The 22,962-nt window shown below is 38.7% G+C and overlaps 1 protein-coding gene across 1 annotated transcript; it reads right to left on the minus strand.

The window, feature by feature from the left end:
* Positions 1 to 3,133: 3,133 nt before the first annotated feature.
* Positions 3,134 to 6,577, minus strand: LOC117492728 (transmembrane protein 238-like). Its single transcript, XM_034143112.1, has one exon. The coding sequence runs from the start codon at positions 6,483 to 6,485 to the stop codon at positions 5,985 to 5,987; it is 501 nt and encodes a 166-aa protein (XP_033999003.1). The 5' UTR covers positions 6,486 to 6,577; the 3' UTR covers positions 3,134 to 5,984.
* Positions 6,578 to 22,962: the final 16,385 nt, after the last annotated feature.

The following is a 22,962-nucleotide window of genomic DNA, read 5'->3' on the forward strand; positions in this document are numbered from 1 at the left end:
TGAATATTTTAAGTGCTTTGACAAAAAATCCATTTAATCTGTGGAAGCCGTAGTACTGTAAAAAGCACGACCAATCATTTTAGCCGGCCCGGCTAAAATAACTGGATGGCCTACCTGCCTGTCAGCCTTCCATCTGTGCACAAATGTATCTCGTGCCCTCATTGGTCATGTGCGCGTTCGTGTGTGTTGGAGGAGGAGGGGCTCTGTAAGGAAGTGGGAGATTTTTTCCGGCTGTGTATTTTCAAATTCTAGCACACTCGAGCTGGTTTCTCCAAAATTACCTACCCCACCTTTAATATAGCAATTTGATACACAAGATTTATGTGACATACTTTGCCACTTAAAACAAAAATATGAGTCCATTTATAGTTATACATTAAATTGTCATCAATTATAAAGCTATATGATCAGTTATTAAAAATATCAAAAACGGCTTGCTTTTGCCTGTTTTTGATATTGTTAATTCATTAATAATATTGTTATCATTATTATATTTATGAAGTTTGTTCAGACAAGCATCTGAAGAAATAGCTTTTGGCATTCTCACAACTTTTTCACATGTCATACACTAAGAGAATAACTAATCAATCGCGGAAAATAATTACATATTAATGATTGGTTACAAATATTCTTTGTTATTACCCCACATTTTATTATTGCATTAAGTTAAAATACAGAATTATTTTGTACAACTGCAAAGATATGAAAACATACTACTTCAATGATGCTCATCAATTATTTCAATACTAGGCCTACATATGAAATCAATTACATTAATTAAGTAAAGTATTTTATTTTTAGAAGATTATATCTACTTAATCATAGTATGGTTGAAGGGCATCATTCACCTCTAACTTTTCTCCACTGGAGGGAGACATGCACCGCCACAATCCTCCAAAGATGACATCACAAAATCACCAGCCATTTTAAGCTTTTAAGCTGAGGTAGTGTGCACCAGCAGAATAATGAACATCATCACTTCATCACATGCCTAAAGACAGATTTATCTGCCCACAGCCACGTGTACCAGTATTTATCTGCTTATTGTGAAAAGCATTTGAAAGGTATGGATACTATCAATACAAGTTCCCTAATGAGACATATCCTTATACATTCACACACCTCAGATTTATTACTTGAAGAAAGTATTTTGATGGCAGTTCTTGTATTACAAATCTCTGGTAATCATTCATATACCGATGGCAGAACTTTTAACACATGATAGCATATCATATCATAACCCTGCTATTGTCTCACCTACCATTTTAACATGACAGAATATCTCTATCCTATCATAGTACAATGTCACACATCGTGTGAATACAATTTATGGGTACCATTATCCCTCATGGATCATATCTGTAAAAGTGTAAGAGTATTATGCAAATATCTTTGTAATTTGTTGTGTCTTATCTTGCATCTTTTTTATTTATTGCTTTTTAGCCCTGCTTTTTTCAAAACTTGAGCTTCTTTAATAAGTACATTTCCCCTTAAATCCTTTTTTTTCTCAAACTATTATCTGATCTCATCCCTTCTTATCTCTTGTATCAAGATTAATAAATAAAGCCACATCTAAAATATTAATACTTAAAACATTTATAAGTGTTTCTTATTATACTTCCTGTGTACTGGTGGTTTTTCCACTGGTGACAGTCAGTCCCATTTTTGAGTAGGAATTGTAGCACAGCTAATGGGAATAAACTATTAGCTAAAGCTCTTTAAAACCACAGGATTAGGAGTCATGACCTATGTTTTCTCAGCATTGCCGACAAAATGCTTCATCATGCTGTGTTATTTGATTAAGGCTGTAACCAACCAGGAAGTGTATCTGAGCCTCATGCTCTTGTAAAGTAGAGCCTCTCATAATGCCATGTATATCACTGGAGATGCTATTATGCACTGACAAGTACAGTTGTGATTAAGATTATAATGAGATGTATACCATCAAGACAACTTGGGAATTTCAGCACAACGGAGAAGGCGGCACCCCGCGGGGGAGGAGGGGCTGAGCAGCAGGGTTTCCATCTCTTTGCAGTGAGAGAGCCCCATTACGCCTCTCCTCCATTTCCTCTCTCAGGGGCAGGAACCAAATGGACACATTAATAACACTCTCCATGTCTGAGGGGGCTAATGGTGCCTTGAGTGCTGATTAAGCCTGGGAAGAATTGGGCGTGGAAGGGAGGTATTAGTTTCATTCTTCTCAATGGCTGTTGTGGTGAACAAACTGAAGCTCAGTTCGCAGAGCTTTGGTTTTCTTTTGAGGGAAAACCTATTGCTAAATTACAGAACGCGCCAGTACAGTAGATACACACCTTAAACCCCAATGTTACACTATTCTTGCATCGATTTATCCAATAATTTTAGCAGACCTTTTTAACTGTTCATCCATTACTGTAGCTAACTTTGAGTTACATATTTCAACTATTTATTCATGACTTTTAGCTAACTATTGCAATTGTTTATCCATAACTTTAAGCTAACATTTTAAACAGTTTAAGCATTACTTCACAGATTTTTTCAACTGTATACCAATACTTGTAGCTAACTTAAGCTAACTATTTCAACAGTTGATGCATTATATAAGCTTATCATTTCACGGTTTATGTCTTATTTTAGCTAACTATTTATACAGTTTATGCAATAATTTTAACTAACTATTTCAACTGTTTATCAATTATTTTTAGCAGACTTTTTCATCTGTTTCCATTAGCCTTCTTTTAGCTTACTGTTTTCCAATCCTTTTGGCTAATTAAATCTACGCCTTATGGATGCATTTTAACTACCTAAAGCATCTGTGCTTGCTTGCTAACAGGTTTTAACAAACATAAATGCAATATTAGGCCTACAGGTGTTACAGCTGATATTTACATATGTGGATATATTATTGTAATGAAATCAAATACCCATGGTTTCAAATCTCTGCTAGTTGGAGCCTCTTTGCTTTGTGAATGATCATGATTCCTGTCTTTCTGGATACCTTAGTGATTTTGCTTGTGTGAGAGAGATGTTCATTCTTCCTGTTAAACTCTGTACTAAAGACTCCAATAACCCAGAGCAGAAACCTACAGTGCCTGTTTGGCCAGTTCTTATAGAGGTGCAGCCCAACAACACACAACAAAGATCACAACACAAGTCATTTTAAAGCATGTTTAGTCCCTAATTCCAAAAGCTTATACATCTAACATGAATGTGCAAAGATATGTTGAAATATAAATATCAAATCATAATGTACATGATAACAACATACATAAGGCATACAGTTTCACACATTTTTAAAAGTTTCCTTCCAATGAAAGTGCTGAGAAATAAATGTTCCACTCCAACAAAGTCCAGGAATCAATGCTGTCCACATACAACATGACAAGTTGTTTTACCCTGAAGTCGTAAGGGTGGAAAAGAGTTCTTTTTATCTCCTGGGATTAGTCAAATGTGTTCCTGGTCGTGCCCGGATTTGGTTTTATCACACATCCTTCACTTGAGGCAAAACTTCAAGGAGTGCCAGGCTCACAAATTCATGATTGTTGACGAAGCTTCTGCTTCAATCTGTCCCTTCAGTCCCTTCCTCATCATCGTGCTGCTGGGTTGAAGGAGTCCGGCTCGGCCAGCCCTGCTTCACACATACTGTCTCACAGTATGTCGTTTTTGGGCAGGTTGAGCTCCTCGTCAGACACCTTGATGTTCCCCATGTACCAGAATATCCAAAAAAACGTACTCATGAAGATCAGCAAAGGTCCGGACAGCACAAAAAAGTCCCAGAAACTCAAAGGTGCAAAGATCCCAACAAAGAAGAGGATAAGTCCGGCGACGTCCAAAATCACAGCAATCGACACGAAGATGATGGTATACTTCCCCTCCTTCATTGTTGGGCCTTGAAAGACGGACAGGTGGATGTCGTCTGAACGTCTGACAGGAGTGAGAGCAAGTCTCTACACAAAAGAGCTTTCAAGATGATACTGTTTCAGCCTCAGCACACCTTACATTTCTATCAGAGCACAAGACTTGTTGGGAAGACTGGTATGCAACCACAACAACTGGTTGAGCTGCTCATAAATATGAAAGACTCTCGGTCCTTCATTCCTGCACAGGGCCGACTTGTTTTGCTACTTCCATGTCATTAAGGTGACACCTCAACCATTGTCTGTAAGCTGCATGGCAGATTTATGCACATATACTTCGCAATCAGCCGCCATTGAGCTTGTGTGTGCACAGCGATAAGCCTGCTATCATTAATTGAGGCCCCCCTGATCCTTTTTGTTCAGCTAATGACACTAAAGTGATTTGGAGCCGCATCAGTGTGTTGCATCTTTTATCTGATGGTTCAAAGCTCGCTCTTGACTTTACTCCTACTGAGTTCAGAGAGTGGAAACAAACTTGCTCTTCATATTTAGCTTGGGAGCAGCTCTGCAGGGTGGATGCACTTCATTCAAGCCTTCCCTCAATATTTGATAACCCACGGTTCGTGTATGACTACAATAATGACACCTATTGTGAAGTGACTGTCACAATGAGGAAATGCACGTAATGGAAACTTCTCTTTGAGCTGCTTGTTTGACATGACAGGCTGCCACAATTTTCTCTCTGCTATGCGGGTTTAACCTCCTGCCCATAGCTGGTGTACACAGCACCGATGGGTTTTATTTACTGTAACATCACAAGTTTCAAGTGTGTCAGGCTGTCAGTCATGCTAACTAACTCTGTATTTGGTAAAGGCTGCTTCAGGTTAAATAAACAAATCCCTGGCACGGCCGGGATATTTGCATAAGGTGTGCTATCATTTGGACTACAATTTGTGTCTCTTTTATTGCCAAATTTGCTTTAGTAGATACAGTTTGTTCCTCAGGGTCTCAGGTCATATGATCCTCTGTCCGGAATGTTCAGGTTTGTTTAAACAACACAACACCATTGAGACAAAACCAGTCTGACCAGTGCACTTTGCTTTGACAGCAAACCAAAGAGCAAACATGACTTGACTTTTCTTTGTCTCGTAGCAGCAACAACTTGTTTAAAATAGGTGAAATGTTTTGGAACATGTGGGAAAGAATTTGTATTAAAAATAACTATGACACGTCAGCTTGTTAGACTACCACAACAGCCTTTCTGAGGAGGCACACTATTTTTGGATTCAATATAAATTACAATATATATTATTAGGATTTACTTCTAGACATAAAATAAGAAATAAAAAACTAACTATCGATTATTAGTTTCATGTAGAATGGCTGACTACACAAAATATTGATTTAAGAAATAGATTTTAACCTGACACCCCTTTAAAATATGACACGGCTACAAGTTTAATGCCCTTAAGACCTTAATTGTTAAAGTTTATAATGTGCTTCCGTATAAATACTATATATACTAACTAACAAGAGAAAGGTTTGAAATAGGTGAGACCTTAATGTTTGTGAATAAAGTGGACATATAATACAATTGAACCCTTCAAGTAAAACACAAATATGTTTTCAGGTCAACAATGATTAGTTTCTTGGAAAGACAATTTGTAATTAAAGGGAAACTATGAGTTTTCTCAACCGTTTCAACCATTTCAAAACCAAGTTGATTCCTTTTTAGTGACTATACATGTTAACTTAGTTCTTCATGTACTTTGAATTGTTTGCTTGCCTGTGGATCAATTTTCACATCTTGGCACATATACAAATATTGACATACAGTAGCTTTATTTTTAGTGCAAAACTAAACTTTTCCCATCTTCCCCAGTAGCATTCTTTCCATGAAACTTACAGACATATACCATAAAGTGTTACTGAAAATAAAAGCAACCACAATATACCTTTTAAGTGCAATAACAAAGGGAGTGTTTCAGGGAGTACATTGAAGTTTCTTTGGATCTCCATATTTCTAATGAATCTTGGGTATGACTTTATCTCAATGCTTTCAGTTTTGGGCTGGGAAATAATAGCATTTTTAGCATCTTACGTGAAATAGTCCCTGCAGCAGATTTGTATATGAAGGTACCCATATGTTCAGATGTTTGCGTCTTCTTCTGCTTCTTGTTGTTCTATCTCCACTTTCTTCTCCACAGCAGGGGGGTCTGGACCCTCTTCATAGCCCTCATTTTGGTAGGCTGTGGACCTGCCCCATGTCACCCGGCTGGCTTTGTGTGCAGGTAAGCTCTTCCCGCAGTCATCTTCCTCATCCACACATTTTACGCGTGGCTCCCCTTTCAGCGTCTGGCTCAATCTCTCGGATAGTTTCCTGGCCAGCTTCACTATACGGCTCCTCTTCTTCCACCCGTCGTCCTCCGACACCCGGATGTTCCCCACGTACCACATGAGCCAGAAGGCCAGGCTCACGAAGGTGATCAGAGAGCCGGTGTAGATCAAGAAGTCGCCGTAAAATCGTCCGCTGACGCGCACGTTGGCGAATATGCCGACGAAAAGCAGAATCAGACCCAAAACATCGAATAATATGGCGATGAAGAATACAGGAATGCATCCTCCTATAACATTCATTATCCGTTCCATGGTGGACACATCACAGCTGCTTCATAACGGGAGGATGCTTCAGGGTTTGTACCTGAGCTGAGTCAGCGCACCTGTAGAGAAACGCCCCACCTTTAGAGTGCAGATAAACACGGGCTTTTCCCAGGCTTATTCCCTGAAGCACACACCCCTGAATACACACACACACACACACACACACACACACACACACACACACACACACACACACACACACACACACACACACACACACACACACACACACACACACGCACACACACACACACACACACACACACACACACACACACACACACACACACACACACTTTCCATGAGGCAGGCTTATGGTTTCCTTGTCTTTCATTACAACACAGCAGGTTAAAGTCCACAATATAATGCTCCAGGTGACATCATGCAAAAGATGCAGGAACTTTACCATATCGTTTGACATTCAAATGAAGGTATCGTGACTCAGCCTTTTTCTAATTGTGAGGACTGTGTAAAGCCCTTTAGGCTATGATAGACCATATAATAAATACAATGTTGCCATTTAAGACATATTCCTATATTCTCTTGTACAAATAAAGCTAAATCAACATTTCTAGGAAGCTTTATTACATTTTTGTGTGCCTCCAATAGAATGGAGTGTTCAACAGAGACAGACATAATAGTAAAGGCTGTCTTTTACATACAAATATATGCAGAAAATGTGGTTATTTTATATTTTGAAAAAACGCTTTATTGAAGAATTTGTGTCATTAGATTTGTCTTTTTTTGGTAAGTCTGACCGTTATTGTTCTCGATTATTCAACATGAAATGTCAGAAAAAATTCAAAATGCAAGTTTACATATACAAAGGTTTTATTCCTGTCCAAAGATCTTCAGTTTGATATCTTGAAATATCCTGAAAAGTGAGTTCTTGTTTGAGTATCATCGATCAGATCATTTTTACTGACCAAGGATTCATTGATTAAAGTAGTTCCATTATTATTTATGTAAAAAACAAACCAATAAATGATCTCTGCTGGGGTTCTGACACCTCCAGAGTACGTTCGCATGTGTGTCTGATGTCTAACATGTTTACATTTAACACACATATTTTATAGTTTAAGAGGCTTGGGGACTCAAATGTACTGCAGTGTACTGAATAGGGACTTCAATAACCAAAACTTATGTAAATTAAGTAAAATAATATGGTATTCACTTTACAATATTATATTGATTAAATAATAAACATCATAATTTGAATATGAATATAACATAATCTGAAGTAGTATTTCTTTAAAAATAAACAAGTTACAGTAACCATTGAAAACAATAGTAGTTCTATAAAGATAGTTGTCATAAGCACACAAAAAAAAAAGTGCAAATTTACCATATCGTGATTTAGCATGTTGATATCAAAAAGGTGAAAAGGTGTCTGTTCTTGTGTAAATTTTGCCACATATGAATGTATTTGTTATATCTGTATAAAACTTTATTTAAGGCCATTGGGCAAGAGCTGTAAACACTGAAATACATTCATGGCTTCTACAGATTAAGGCAAGTGCATTTTCTTACAATTTTAAGACATGAATGCCACTCTGGATGAAATCGAAGACTAACTTCACACTAGAAAACAAACCTGACATCAATCATTTGGGGTTTGGGACAATTTTACCCAAATGTTAATGTTAGCATTTAATGCTAGCTAACAGACAGGGCATCCGCAAACAACAAACAAATGACATTATTAGTGTTGTTGGTTCCTTTTTCCTGATCTGTGTGACATAATGTTCGTGTCCACTAGATACAAGTTAGACAATATAAATTCTCCATTTAATTATGTTGTGGTACTAAAGGATCTGGCTATTTAACTGCTAATGTTAAATTACATCTTTTTTTGTAAAATGTAATGATTCAATACTATGTTATTTAGCAGTAGTACAATTCATGCCAATAAAGCTCAGTTGAATTTAACATAAAGTAGTCCTGTGATCCCTTACATATTGATTAAAACTACTACTTTGAATACCGATCTGCCTAATTGCAAGGCCAAAGTCTACATTTAAGTGCATTTCCAATTGCACTGAATATTTCATGTCCACTTTGATGGAGGCCAAGTCTGAAGGGGTTAATACAAATGTCCTGCCACGTAATATTTAAATCCTATGAAAATGTGCTTTCAGGTCACAGCAGTCAAATGTTCGTCCTTTACATATATTTGAAGATGAATGTGCGCAGATTCAAAGCCTCTGCTCCACAAAAAGGACTTCAGTGCATGCAACAAGACACAGGAAACCGGGAACTGACAATTATAAGCTCTCACAACCTTTAATTATTCATGAGATGGTATAAACTCTACCACACAGCATTAGGAAATCCCCTTGTCCACTTTTCCCTCATGAAAATGCATAAGGACAGTTTGCCTCCTCACTAAATTGTGCTCGAATGAATGCATTTTCTACAGCACATTGTTGTCCTTGTGCTCTCACCTTCATTTTCCACAGCCATGGCTATTAATGCAAATGTTTTCATGCACACTTGAGATAAGTGCTCGTCAATCCTGGAGAAATAAAAAATAGTCTTTTTATAATAAGCTCCCATGCTGAACTTTAATCCAGCGTGCTCTTAAAGTGCCTCATGTTAATTATCCCCAAACATGATTTTGTTGATCACAGGTTATAAACCGGAGGCCTGTAGTAACTGAGGGGCTTCTTCATGGTCGCCTGCTTCCTGTTCTCCTTGGTGATGGGGATCAGAACCACACCCACAACAAAAACCATCATCCCGATGCTGAGCAGGGCCGGACCCAGGAAGTTAGTCACAGTCCTGCAGTGACCGGCGAAGTACAGGCTGCTGATGATGATGCCGCACGCCAGGAAGCTGCCCCCCGTCGACATGAGGTGGATGGAGAACCAGAACTCCTGACACTTGCTGTTGCGGGGGGTCTCTGTGGTCCAGATGGACTCGCTGCGGGACAGGCTGAACACGGTGCTCTCTGTGCGGCTCGGGGGAGTCAGCTGGTCCCTGGACTGGGAGAGGGTGCACTCTCCCAGGGGGATGTTCTCTGGGCTGCCTGGCATGGCCTCCTGGAAGACTCTGTGGAAGCAAAGAGTCAATCTGTTTAGGGGAGATGCAACTCTCTGAGGTCTAATGCATGACGTTATGACTAATACAGTGAAATCTCTTCTGTAAATAAAATTTTTTATATCAACAGTGACAAAAAGTGCAGATCAGGAAGCCACTTTTGAACTGAAAATGATGTTAAATGACTTCAAAATAAGCATTAAATGTTAAAATGTTGACTTTATCCACATCAGCGTTATAGACTAACACATTTCCTATCCAATTAAGTCAGGGTTGCACATTTTAGTTTAACATCCATCAAAATCCTGCTATTTCCACTGGACGAACAGAAGTAAACAACACCCACCTTTAAATCTGGATCAAGTTTCCTTGTCTGTATTTTTGAGGAATCAGCAATCAGTTTAAATCTCTTAACCATCGGAAAACATCCAGAGATCTCAAGAAGACAAAGATTTTCCGCCCACCGTGCAACCAGTAAAATGCAGTGCTACAGATTCCCACTGAACAACCATCTACCCCCCCTCCCCCCCTCTTATGCTTTCTCCACCTCCTCAAGAGAATCCTGTGGCCATCATCCCCTTACCATCATCTACCATCGCTGGCGGTCACTCCTGATGCTGCATGCAGGGCAAGGAGCTTGCCTTCCACTCCCCAGAGGATATCCATATACCTCCAACCACTCATGATGATGCCTCCATTCTTTCAAAACGATTTCAAAAACTTCAGCTTGGGTGTCTTTTGTTTGAAAAAGCCTCAAAAGAACCAGACAATGAGAGAAAAAATATCTGCCTCAATAGGCTGGTACACACCAAAGAGGAGCAGGGCAGGGCAGCAGCTCGGAAATGACTGTCTGTAGAAGGATTGATGTAAGCAATCACCCATACACAGACTTTCCAATACAGCCTCCTATGTTGGTGCATTATTGATCACAAAGTACCCCCGAGCAATTATCTGCAAGTTGTAGTTTTGTCCGCTGAACATCAGATCAATGGTATCCGTGTAGCGTAATTAACCTTCAGAAAATGGAGGAAGTCAGGGAATCTTGGTCAAATTTAGGATCTTTGTGTCATCTTGTAATTCATCTTCCAAAATGTCCTGCCTCGGATACACAGGGTTGAAAACAAGAGGGATGTTTCTGCAACATGACTCCTGCTTACATTAAGCAGCCCCTGATATTACATTTGTGTCTGTGTTGTCTTTTGGGAAGACACAAGTGTCAGTATGTCGCCACTGATCTGAACATGATATTGGCCTTTAACTCAATTACAGTCCACAGAGAGCAGCTGGGCTCTAATACGCCTCTCCTGCACGACTTGTACTGGTAAACACTGAAGTTCCTGCATTGAGTCATTACATTACTGCCGTTTGAAATGCACTACTGTACCATCCTGTGGTGCAACACTGATATGATGAATCCTGTCAATACATGCAATGAGAGGCTCAATCCAACAGAGGGCAGTACCAGCATGTGTTTTGGCATGAACGCAGAACGATTAGTTGACTCATTAACTTTTATTGGAATGTTTCGTGGCAGGATTAGTTAATTAATCAGTTAATTCAGTATTTGAGTAATTACCATATTGCTCTAGTATATTCTGATGTACATTATGCATCAAAGTCTTTTTCTGCTTCCACATATGAGAAATTAATCAACCATTCCATGTAATGTGCTACAGTATCTTGCGATTATGATGTGCCTAATTCTCTTTAATGGTCCATTTAAGTGGGTTGTATCCCATTCACTTGATCAAAGTCGTCTGAGGGCATTTCACACTGCTGAGTAAACCTGCTGGAGGATGAGATGAACTGTGTGTCGGACCAAGATTAGACATGATATATGTGGTAAAAGATTTAGAAACCCATTTTAGAAACATGTAATGCATGTAGAAGGTTTGTTTGATATGAGGATTTAAAGAAATGTGGAGTCCATTTGCCAAAAATGGTCACTTGATGCACAAAAATGTATGTGAAAAGCCAAATATCACTTGATAGGCACTCAAATGCAGTATTGACAATTACTTTTTTATGTTCTATCAAATAGATTTATTTTATTTTTGGGACTGTTTTTATCACAAAACAAACCATTTTTATGACACAACATTGTGCTTAAGGAGACTGTCACTGCCATTGGTGCTGGGGTAAAAGATACGACAATAGGATTACACTTTATTGTCAGATTTATTGTCTGAAATGTTTATAGCATCATAAGCATCTCTATTAAGAACATCAACAAGGTCAAATATCAAGACGAGAAACAAGGAAAACATTTAGGATACAATACTAAGGGACATTATGTTCCAAACTCTTTAGTGTGCGTCTGACCTGAGATCGAGTCATGTAACTCACAAAAATAACTGAAACATCAAATGTTGTTCCATAAAAGGAAAGGATTATTGTGTTTTGTAGTTTTTCCAGTGCTTACGTCTTACATTTGAACCCCTTTGAGCAGCCCTGCAATGCATTCCTTCAATGTGTGTCTGACAGCCACAAACACACTTGACCTTTCACCTTTGTGTAACGCCTGCATGTGCAAAAGGGGTCTGTGCACATGGAAAATAAAAGTATCACAAGACTAAAATAGACCTCTTTACTAAACTAAGCCCAGAGTTAATAAAATCTCTGCTGAAAACACAATTCCTTTTATATTTTGTTCTGTCCTTTTTTTTTTTACATAGTAATTAGATTTGCTTTTCCCAAGTAGCATTCATTTACTAAACTACAATTCTCCCTAGTGTATATTTATTGCAGTCCTTCCATTGTGACGCATATGGTAACTTGCATCTTTCAAAGTAGCTTTGTCTTAAATAATACAGCAAAATAATGTATTGCTGACCTAATAACAAGACCTTCGAGAGGTTAGTTTTCCCTAATTGTTGCTAAGGAGATCAGACCGTTGCTAAGGAGGATCAAGAGACTATGTGCAGTCATATCAATCAGCAGAAAGAAGTTTGGTAAATTGAATGTCAGCTGTGGACAACAAACTATAGTTTTCGCCGTAAAAAAACACCATGGAATACTTTTCGAATATCATTTTTTATATTTGTGGAGAGCACATGCACTCAATGGTGATGAAAATGTTTTGTATACATTAATTACGGGCAATATACTTGCATGTTTTCAGATGTTCTTATAGTCAAGAGTATCACAGGTGGATTATTAGCCTTGTTGGTGTTATAAAGTTAAAAGTGGAGCCAATATATTGGTATAGCGACACACAGGTATCAGTCTAATCCTGTTTGATAATACAAACACAGAGGGTTGCAGGGATTAGACTTAATAAGCCTGGTCTTGAGTCAGCACGCAGAGTTTGTTGGGTTGGAAGGGCTTTAGGACTGGATTCAAATGAGCTGTGGACTTTGAGGTGCAGCGCGCAAACCCTCCGGTTAAAGCCACCAGAACTAAGACGCTCTAACAACTCCAACCCTTGCTGTTTTTTTTTTTTTTTTACAGAGGCTGTGGATTAAACAGAAATACTTTTTGGCCAAATGAGGCCTCACACAGAGCTTCGTTAACTCCCAAGCAAATATCAATAAAATCCATGCAGCGACTCATCTGCAGATATTCATTCGTCTGCAGAAAAATCTCATATTTACGCATGGAGACCTTTTCTGTACAGGTGACCTTGGGAAACTAATTAATCTGCTTTGCATATTTACAGCTTTTTGTTCAGTAATCCCAGGGGGAAAGGCTTGAAAACAACCGTGGCATAAAGGTTCTTTCACCCATGGAAATGTGTGATATTCATAGTTCTCTTAAAGCCATCAAACTTACTTTAAAATGAAAAGATGAATACTTTAATCAGCTAATTTTTTTGTGTTTAAGATTGGTATATTTTGTAGGCGTTTCCACTTCAACCTTAACTGACCAAGATTGAGCGATTGAATAGGTTTTCACCCAATTTGCTGATCATTAAACAAGGGGCATCAGATTCCTTAGAAAGACCATGTGTTACAGCCACAAGACAACATAACACATTTGTGGCTCAGTTTGTGATGCAAATGAAAAAAAAACGGAGAAATAAAGCTGCAAAAACTGCACTACCAGATCCTCCATCCCCAAAATAAGCAACGAAAAAGAATACAGGCAAAATAAAGAGTAAAATCCTAAACTAAGGATCGGTGAGGTGGCTGGCAGCAAACAGTAGAGTGCCTCCAGCCTTCTTTTTCTATGGGTGATTAGTGCAGATCAGGGACACCTGAGCGAGGTAGAGCCAGGAGGAGACCGGAGGTTCATCCCCAATCATTATTTGGCTTCCTCCATTTCCTCACTTGGGTATCTTCCTCAAATTCAAGCTAATTAAACATTTTAGCATTATCTATCAATGCTGAAGGATTCTCCCTCCTCTCTCCTCGTGTCAACTGATTTTTGTGTCAAGTGATCAGCAATGTGTCTGATGGCTCAAACCACTTCCATTAGGAAAAACGTGCTGCACAAAAAAGATGCATATATACAAATACAAATGTGCCAAAACACATACAAATGAAAAAAGCACCTTTACCCACTTGGCAACACATATGCAGCACAAAGTTCTGCAAATATAACATGCTGCAAGAAGCTCAGAACTCAATGTAAACGGGGCACTAAAAAGTGACAGTTGGCCAACTTTATAATACTCAAACGTCAACAAGCACCCGGGTCCCAACTGTGTGCATCACTTTTTATTGTCCCCATTTCCGTTGTGTTTTGAGCTTGTTGCAGTGTTTTTCATTTGCAGTGTTTTGTTAATGCAGCTCATTTAGTAAATGTTGCACATGTTAAGTGAAGTTGGTGAATGTTTTTTAAAAGCTGCACATGTGTTGTCAAGTTGGTGAAGATGTCTTTTCATTTGCATGTGTTGCTTTTTGAAACTGGAGTGCGTTTCTCTGAGTCATGATGGAAATGTTTTGGGCCGTTATAACGCATTTTCACCTGTCGTCCACCGCAGAGTTGAGAGAGTAGTCGAGGAGGGACACTGGGATGAACAACAGGAGCACCTGGAGCAAAGAGAGCAAAGAGGAAAGGAGAGAGAGAGAACACCAGGGGGTAGCGCGTAACAACAAATAAATGTATGTACAGTTGAAGAGATATCCACCACCACTTCACCCTGAGGTAGTCCAAACTGTCACACATAGAGATGTCAAGGGCACAACACTAAAGCAGTGACAAAGACACAAATAACACAACTGCATGTCAACAGAGGCGGCTCTGATGTACATGCACTCTATGGTTCTATCTCACATCACATACTGCTTAACAACCTGGTCACATGTCTGTACAACCACTCTTAAACCCTGGAACCATTATACAAACAAACACTTAAAATAGTAGATAAGAAATCAGTTTATTCTCATCATTGTCCAATACTCACAAAGTACAACTTGTTGAGCTGGGAAAATGTAATGAGATATGCAAATGCTTGCCTCATGTACAAAATAATACACGGCCTTACCTCACCTCCGCTAAGACATTTTATCACCATACGCACACCTGTAACTAGGTCAACAAGAGCTGCAACAAGAGGAGACTGCGTTGTTCCATTAAGGAAGAGTTCATTCAGCCAATCTTCTTTTTCTTTTAAAGCTGCACAACAGTGGAACTCAATCCCAGTAAAGATTAGAGAACAAAACACCTGCCGTTTATTTAAAGGGGACCTATCATGCAAAATGCACTTTTGTACGTCTTTTATACATGAATATGTGTCCCCGGTGTTCCAGGGAACTCACCAAGTGTCAGAAAACACAACCCTCTCTATTTTCCTCCATACCCAAATCTCTAAAAAAGGGGCTGCAACGAATCTGATAAAAACTGATCCAGATTTGAACACTGTCCTGACGTCAGGACAGTGGCGCTACGGCTATTGGGCCAACTCCACCAATCAGGAGGAGACAGCCACGGGGATTGCCGTTCGAAAGCGCTGGAGACGCTGTAGTACATATGCCAGGCCAGTAGATGGTGCTGTTCTCACAGAATCAGCCCTTGCAAAAACAGAGCTAGAAATTGTCAAATTGAGCAAAATGAGGCATGGCTAAAATGCATGATCTGTTTGGTATTTTGAAAAAAAAAAAGTATAAATATGCCTTATATAGGTATGGTCCTACACTATATTATTAAAATATAGCATGATAGGTCCACTTTAAATCTAACTTAAAAACATGGTTAGTGGAAAATCAGCTCTGTCAACACTGACACAATCTGCACTTTACAACGCTTTGTTTGTACATGTGCCTTGACCTGTTGCTATCTGTCTGCTCTGTGAATATGTATTTTAGTTTTTCTGATAAAAAAATAAAGGCTTCCACCTCAGGCATTTCCCTGTTTAGATGATTATAACATCCACAAGTATTACTAAACATAGCCACCTAGAGTTTTTCCAGCTCCCTGGAAGAAGAAAGGAGCGTAAGTAGGTAACGGACTGCATGATCCGCTAATGATGGTCCTTGGGCTTTCGTGACGTGAGTGGCCGGCACTGCTTAGTGCTGTGGCATGTCAGAGTCAGAGAGGCAGGCGGTGCTAATAGATGCAGATGCTAAAGGATGTGGCTCCTATAAACAGATCAATAGCTCAGCCACATCTCATTTCTGACAGAGTTGTTGTTCCGGTCTAATAATTGGTCAAATAACCAAGTGTGCCACACTCCGGTTGATATGATGGTTCAACAACTCTGGATGGTCTGGGCTCAGTGCTGTATGTTTGTCAATGTGGGGGTGTTAGAGGGTGTTAATATATTGAAACGGACCCACAGATAAGATTTTATTTTCCTGTCATTTTTTAATCTTCTCTGATAAAGTCTAGTCACTGGTTATGTGATGCATACATGTTCAACCAGAGGTAATGCTGGAGGGCCCTCTATATTCTCAGAACCCACATACTAAGAAAATATCTCATACTTATAAACCAGATAAATATACACATTTATCATCCTAAATTATGTCTCAGGCTAAGCACATAGTTTTACCAAATTCAAAGGAGCAGCTACTCACACCATTTGTGTAACTAACTTAGCAATCAACACCTCCGTAAAACAGATTTAGGTTATGACTGGTCTTTTCATCTCAATTCTTCATTTTCCAACCTCTATTGTTAGGGTTCGTCATCTGTGTACTACTATATGATTGTAATACATATGGTTAACCATCAAAGCAGAATTACAATCATCTTCATGAAAGTCCACTTAATATTTAGCAATTTCACTTGTTAAACTTCCCTGGTGTATAGCCACTGTATACCAATTGAACCCAATGCAAGCATTTTAAAGCTTTCCTGGTAGCCTTTGTTTTTGCGCTGTGTGGCAGGAATTTATTTATCAAATGTGGTGTCTTTGTCGTATTTTATTTCTTGCAAGAAAGTTCAGTCAGTCATACAGAGAGCGTACAGTCTGCAGTGTGAAAGACGAAGAATAGAGTTTGGGTTGCATATTTAAACACAGAGAGAGGAGAAAGGGAGGGGTGAAGCTTGGTGATAACAAAGGAGCATTCTGGAAGTTTAGGGAGGTAGGGAGGTACTGTTGGTGCATATAGAGTGTAACTAATAAAATTGCAACAAATCTTCTTAATAAGGAATTGTCCCTATCTTAGCTAAGAAGTGTGAGAAGTAAATATAGATAAACATTAGCAAATACGAATCACACAATGACATTATTAAAGTAAGTAAGTGGGTATAACATTTTTCTATTACAGCTGTTATATTTCTACATTTCCAGACAGTAGCAAGTTCAAAGTTGGAATGCATAGTTAGAATGACCACATTCACAAGTCTTTCTTGGGTTCTTGTAAACACTGTTAGCTGCGGGAAGTTAGGCTACATGTTGCTTTTAGGTTTTGTTTTATGTATGTACAGATAACGTATAATAAATGAGTTTAAGGGGTGCTGGTAGGTGCATTTTGTTACCTTTTGACAGATTAACTGTTTCCTCGTGTTTGTGTCCTGCACAAAATGTCTCCCATGTTTCTGCTAAGCTAATCTAAGCTAACTGGCTAGCAGTTTTTATTTAACAAAAACATATGAAAGAACTCGCCGAAAGAAAGCAAACAAATGTTTTCTCGAGTTAATAAAACTCCTGACATTTAAATCTTCATTACCTGCGGCCTTGTAGGTGGAACAATGCCCAATGCAGCTTGAAAGTACAATTGTAGCATATTAACATTTTCTTACATATCTGACCCACTGCATTGTCATAATGCAAACCATAAAAAAGGCAGCTTTAATTAATATCTCTGTAACACCCAAGAGCAGATTTGACAAATAACAGACATTTCAAATAGGCCCTTTAAAGGTATAAGTGAGGTGGGTGACAGTCACTGCCAGTCTGCATGAACACAGTGCTTCAGGAGAGAAAACAGGCAGCATAAACAGGACCTGCCTTTGATGACGGAGCCTGTCTCAGTGGGTGAACCACACTGTCCGGAAGAATACACTCAAAGGGCGATGTTCACACTCGAAATGAATAATTTGACAATTTTTCTAAAATGTTATCTAATAATGAGTCTGTGGTGAGTCATGGCCCATTTTGGATAAGAAAAAGGCACTGAGGAGAGGACCTGCAGCCTTTTTGACAGAAACACAACAGACCTTTTATAAAAAGCACTAATACATTGGGTGGGAAGATAACACCTTTTTGTATTATTGTTTTTGATGGCCACCAGATTGAGTTCTACATATTTGACAATCTGTAGTCGCTAGATGTTGAAAACACCCTAGTTTCAGTTTCTAAAAATAGCAGCTTCCACATTTCTATTCAGGCTTTATAATTGAACCCCTACAACTTTCATCAAAGACCATTAGAGGTGTTTTTATGTATAGAAAACCAGCAGGCCTAGTGAGACATTCTTGTTATATGCACTTAGGTATAATCCTACTGTAGCAGATATATACAAAATAATGTGCAGATGGAGTACTTAAGGTACATTAGCCATTATTAGGGGCTATATGAAAGTGTCTCTTCTGTTAATTTATACAGCTTGTACAGTGTTCAAGAGAGAATATGAGTGTGCTATAAATTCTCTACTTTCGTACAGCAAGATATATAAGAATCTTACTCGAAGTTCAAGTCTGACAATTTTCTGCATTAAGGTAACACTTAGAAAAAAATATGTTTTCGACATCGAGTCATGACAACACTTCTACAAACCAACATGTGATCTTTTTCAATTAAAACCATAATTTTTTCTTCAGAAACTACTTTGCTGCAGGAGTACAATGTTCAAGTCCGGCAGATTTACTGTTTTGGTTTACTTTCACCTCTCCCGTGTTATCGTCTGGCCTCAGCAGGCAGCCGTTTTAAACAAAAAAATCGGTGAAAGGACTGCTTTGACAGCAGACAGACACATATAGAGACTAGCTGGTGAACATACAGGATCATTTTGCAGCTAAAGAGACCAAAAACAGAAAAAGAGAGAAAAGAGAGAATATGAGTCTTACATTTAATAGGGTTGGAGAAACACGACTCCATATGGATATTCATGCTGCTTTGTAAATGCTCTGAAATGGATGTGTTTGTAACTAGTTTGCCATATCTACTAAAATAATAATAATGATAATATGTCTGTTGTTCGCACACGACACAATCCAGCTCCAAACTCATCAAAAATGCGACTCTTTAAGCTTTGACTCTCTAAGTACTTTACCTCTGTGTTGCATCAGTTTGGACGTGTCATTGTCCCAGTAACATGCTAGTATCTTTTTCAATATATACTTCCAACGTAAGTTAAATTAGTTTTGAAGTTAACTTACCCATCAAAAATAATGGGTTCGACTTGGGAAAAGATTATCGTAAAAAGAAAGACGTTTGTTGTTGTTACGTAAAAGGAGTTTGCTTTGTTCCTAGCTCTCATACAGTTCACTTCTTAATAGCAAACTACAAAACAAACACACTAGTAAGGTCTCTTTTTGCAAACCTTTGCATAGTGTCATGGAGAAACTGACGCCATAAACTGTAGTGCAAAAGGTATCAAAACATGCAAGATTCAAAACATTTACATGTATCAACTTAAAGTAAATAATACTTTGAAAATAGTTTGTTCCCACCAACATCACTAGCCTGTATCCGGTTTATTTTCTATTCTTGTCTTTATAAAGTAAATTGGGATTTAGGTAATTAAGCAGCCATGATACCCTGTAAATTCATGATATGTATGGTACGCGTCTTTTCACTAGAAGGCTCATAATGTCTCTGTTATGCCACATCTGTTTCTAACCGAGCAGAAAATGATATGTTTTTAGTTTCAATGTTATTGGAATATCCTTAGAGTGAGGTAGAAGGTAGGTATGAGATCAAGAACAGCTATAGCTTGAAGGCTGACCAAGACAAAGTGGCCAAAGAAGATAAAGGAACAAGCACCACCAACATCAGGTCAAATGTTGTCATTATAAAATCTATGGTCGATGATGTCACAGGTCTGACAGTTATGGATTACAAGTGGAGAAACTCATAAACTGCCTTGCAGTAAAGTAACACACTTGGAAAAAGGTGCAAAACTAAAATGTTAAATGCATTTTTCCTTTTTTGTAAAATGGGCGTACTTTTAGTTTTTGTACTTAAATCGATTTGTATTGCTTATCCTTGTGTTTATATATTTAGGTAACATCTTTTAAGCAGGACTTTTATTCATCACACAGCAGAGTTTTTCAACTCATAATCTTCTGAAGGAAAATATCTGAGTACTTTGTACACCACTCAGATAGAGACAGAGAAAGAAACGTTATTCTCTAAACTAAAACTGTGGAGTCCTGATATGATTGACCACAGTTTGTTTTCTAAAAAACTTCCAGCCTGCCATATTCCGTGCTGTGTGATCCTCTTAGAGGCAATAAAACTCTAATGATGTCAGCCCTGAGTCGAGAGCTTTCGGCCGAGGTTACAAACCAAGTGGAGCAATATACAGCGAGTTATGACTTTACTTCACTGGAGAGACTCGGACATCTCATTTCAGATATCAAGAGGGCCTGGCTTCCTGAACCATGGGAAATAAGAGCAATCTAGCTGGGGTCAAAGGGATAACGGCACTATCCACCATCACTGCCTGTGTAAGACTGAGGTTTACAATCAGGTTTCTATAACGCAGCGGTTTCCATGGCGACCATGCTTTTAAAGCCACAGTTTTTGGTACAGTCTGTCTTTGTCCAAGCTACGGGATCTCAGGTCAAGGCTTAGACTTGTCTCACCTTTGATGGAGAAACCCGCCGATCAATATCATTTCACAGTTGTAGCTGGAGTTCCTGTTGAAATGCTAATTCCACTCAGAGCAGTGGGGACCAATCAATGATATTGATCCGCATGTCCATCAGCAGATAGCTGAAGAACCTGCGGCCATATGGATAAGTATTTCACCTCCTTGCATACCTCCATATTTTTTGTGTGTATGCGGAGAAGACTCACAAAGACTAACGCTCAATGACACTTTGATGGCCGAGGCTGTACAGATGCGCGGGCCTAATCAAGATAAATGGGAGCTTTTTGTTGCATGCTGCACAAGTCAATACGGTGGTCCCACTGAGTTACCTGTAGAAAACTCCCTGTGGGGCGCAGTTTTTAGATTACTCAGAGGAAACAGTTCAGCAACAGCAATTAGCAACTTTCCTTCTACTGTACTATTATTCTGCAGCTTCAGCTCAAAGCACCACAAGTCTAGACGCTTGAAAGAGAAATTTGGAAGCGATTAAACTACTTATTCACAAATGTATAAGTAAGTAAGCAGAAAGGCACTCTGGGAGTGACCCCGGCTAAGGCCAATTGCCCTATCAATGTTTACAAAAGGGAAAAATATCTGCGTGTATCTGCCCTGTGAGCCACACACAAATTAAATGGGTTCTACCTTGGTGCATTTCACACCATTCCTATCCAATATGTTTCATGAAAGTCAGGACAGGAGAGGCAAACCAACAAACTGAATCTAATACATAACATATTTGGTGGAGATAACAATGTGAACATGTGCATATGTTATATTTTTTTCAACAACAGAAGTAAAGTACGTTTCTTTGCCCTTTGTCATTGCAGTGGGCTTCTCCTGATTAAGATTCTTCCATTGTCCATCACTCAGGAGCAAAATTATCCAAAGGGGTCTTTTCCTCTCGAAACAAACAGACCCAGTGATAAAAAACGGTTAACAATACTTAATAAAGCAGTTCCACCTTAATCAGTGTTTCCCCACTGGACACTAATACCTACTGGCTACGAGCTAAAGGCTAATGTTAGCTTAGCTGTTTTCTCTAAAAACGTGAGATCCAGACATGTGATCACTAAAATATTCCATCTGGTCAAATATATAGTAAAAAAATACCAAAATCTAAAAGTGTATCGTACAAATTTGACTTAAAACTGGATGAAAAGTACTTTTTTATGACAGCTTGTGGCTGACAACAAACCTTGCATTTAAAAACTATGATCAGCTGAGGAACCCAAATCATTCATACGTCTGTGATTTAGATGGTTAAAACAACTACGGATTGCAACTTTAAACATATACAGCAGGGAAAAGCTGCAATATACTACTACAATGTCATTCACAATGTGTGTAACATTGTATTCAGACATAAACGAGTGGTTAAGGTCAAAGCCTTTTAACACCTTTCAACTTTAAACAGCTTTTATAACACATGTCCAAACAACCATGTCTGTGTATTTATTTTGTAATGATTTCTTGAACCAGGGTCCATCTCATATGTCACAGTATCCTAAGTTTTGAAGCCCTGACATACATCCCAATGTGCTGGTGTGACCCCAGGGAGCAGCTCTCACAAACACTCAGCATGACGAGCTGCTCCGGCCTCTTGTGCCTCTACGCTGTGATTTCATTAATTTTTGCTCAGCGAGGAGATGACACAGTGTTAGATGAAGTCAGACCACCTGTTCAACTCGCTCCATTTATATGTCAGTCTGAGGAAAGTATGAATTGATTTTATGCACTTTTGGTGATTGTGTTGTTATTTTTGCATTGCTTGCTATGCACGGTGACATTAGGACAAAGCAGAGATGCAGTGAGTCACTTTGAGTCCCGAACCGCACTTGATCATAATCACAAGCACTCTGGATTTGTTTGAACCATTTCTTCTCCAGAAAGGCTATACAACATAATATAATTATAATTCCTATTGTGGACTCATAAAGGGAGGCATTTATGAGATTTATGTGAGAAGAGCAATGCATTAAATGTCAGTCCAGGACAATTTATTGATATAATATCATGGCGGCACCTGAAATGTAATTCTTGGCTTTACGATATAACAGTTTGAGTCCTACTTATATAACACTATTTTATCGATAGCTTTTAGGTGAACATTTTATAATAAAATAAAGCGCCCAGACTGTAACCTATAAAATAAATCTAGTAAGTGGTTGGTTGATAATCCTACGTCTAATGTTCTGACTAGCTTGGTCAGAATCCTAATCTCGAACTATTCAATTATTTTAAGATGAAAAAAGGGTTTTGACTATTTGGTACAATATGTA

This window comes from Trematomus bernacchii, unplaced genomic scaffold (genome assembly GCF_902827165.1).
Source record: "Trematomus bernacchii unplaced genomic scaffold, fTreBer1.1, whole genome shotgun sequence".
Taxonomy (NCBI): Eukaryota; Metazoa; Chordata; class Actinopteri; order Perciformes; family Nototheniidae; genus Trematomus; species Trematomus bernacchii.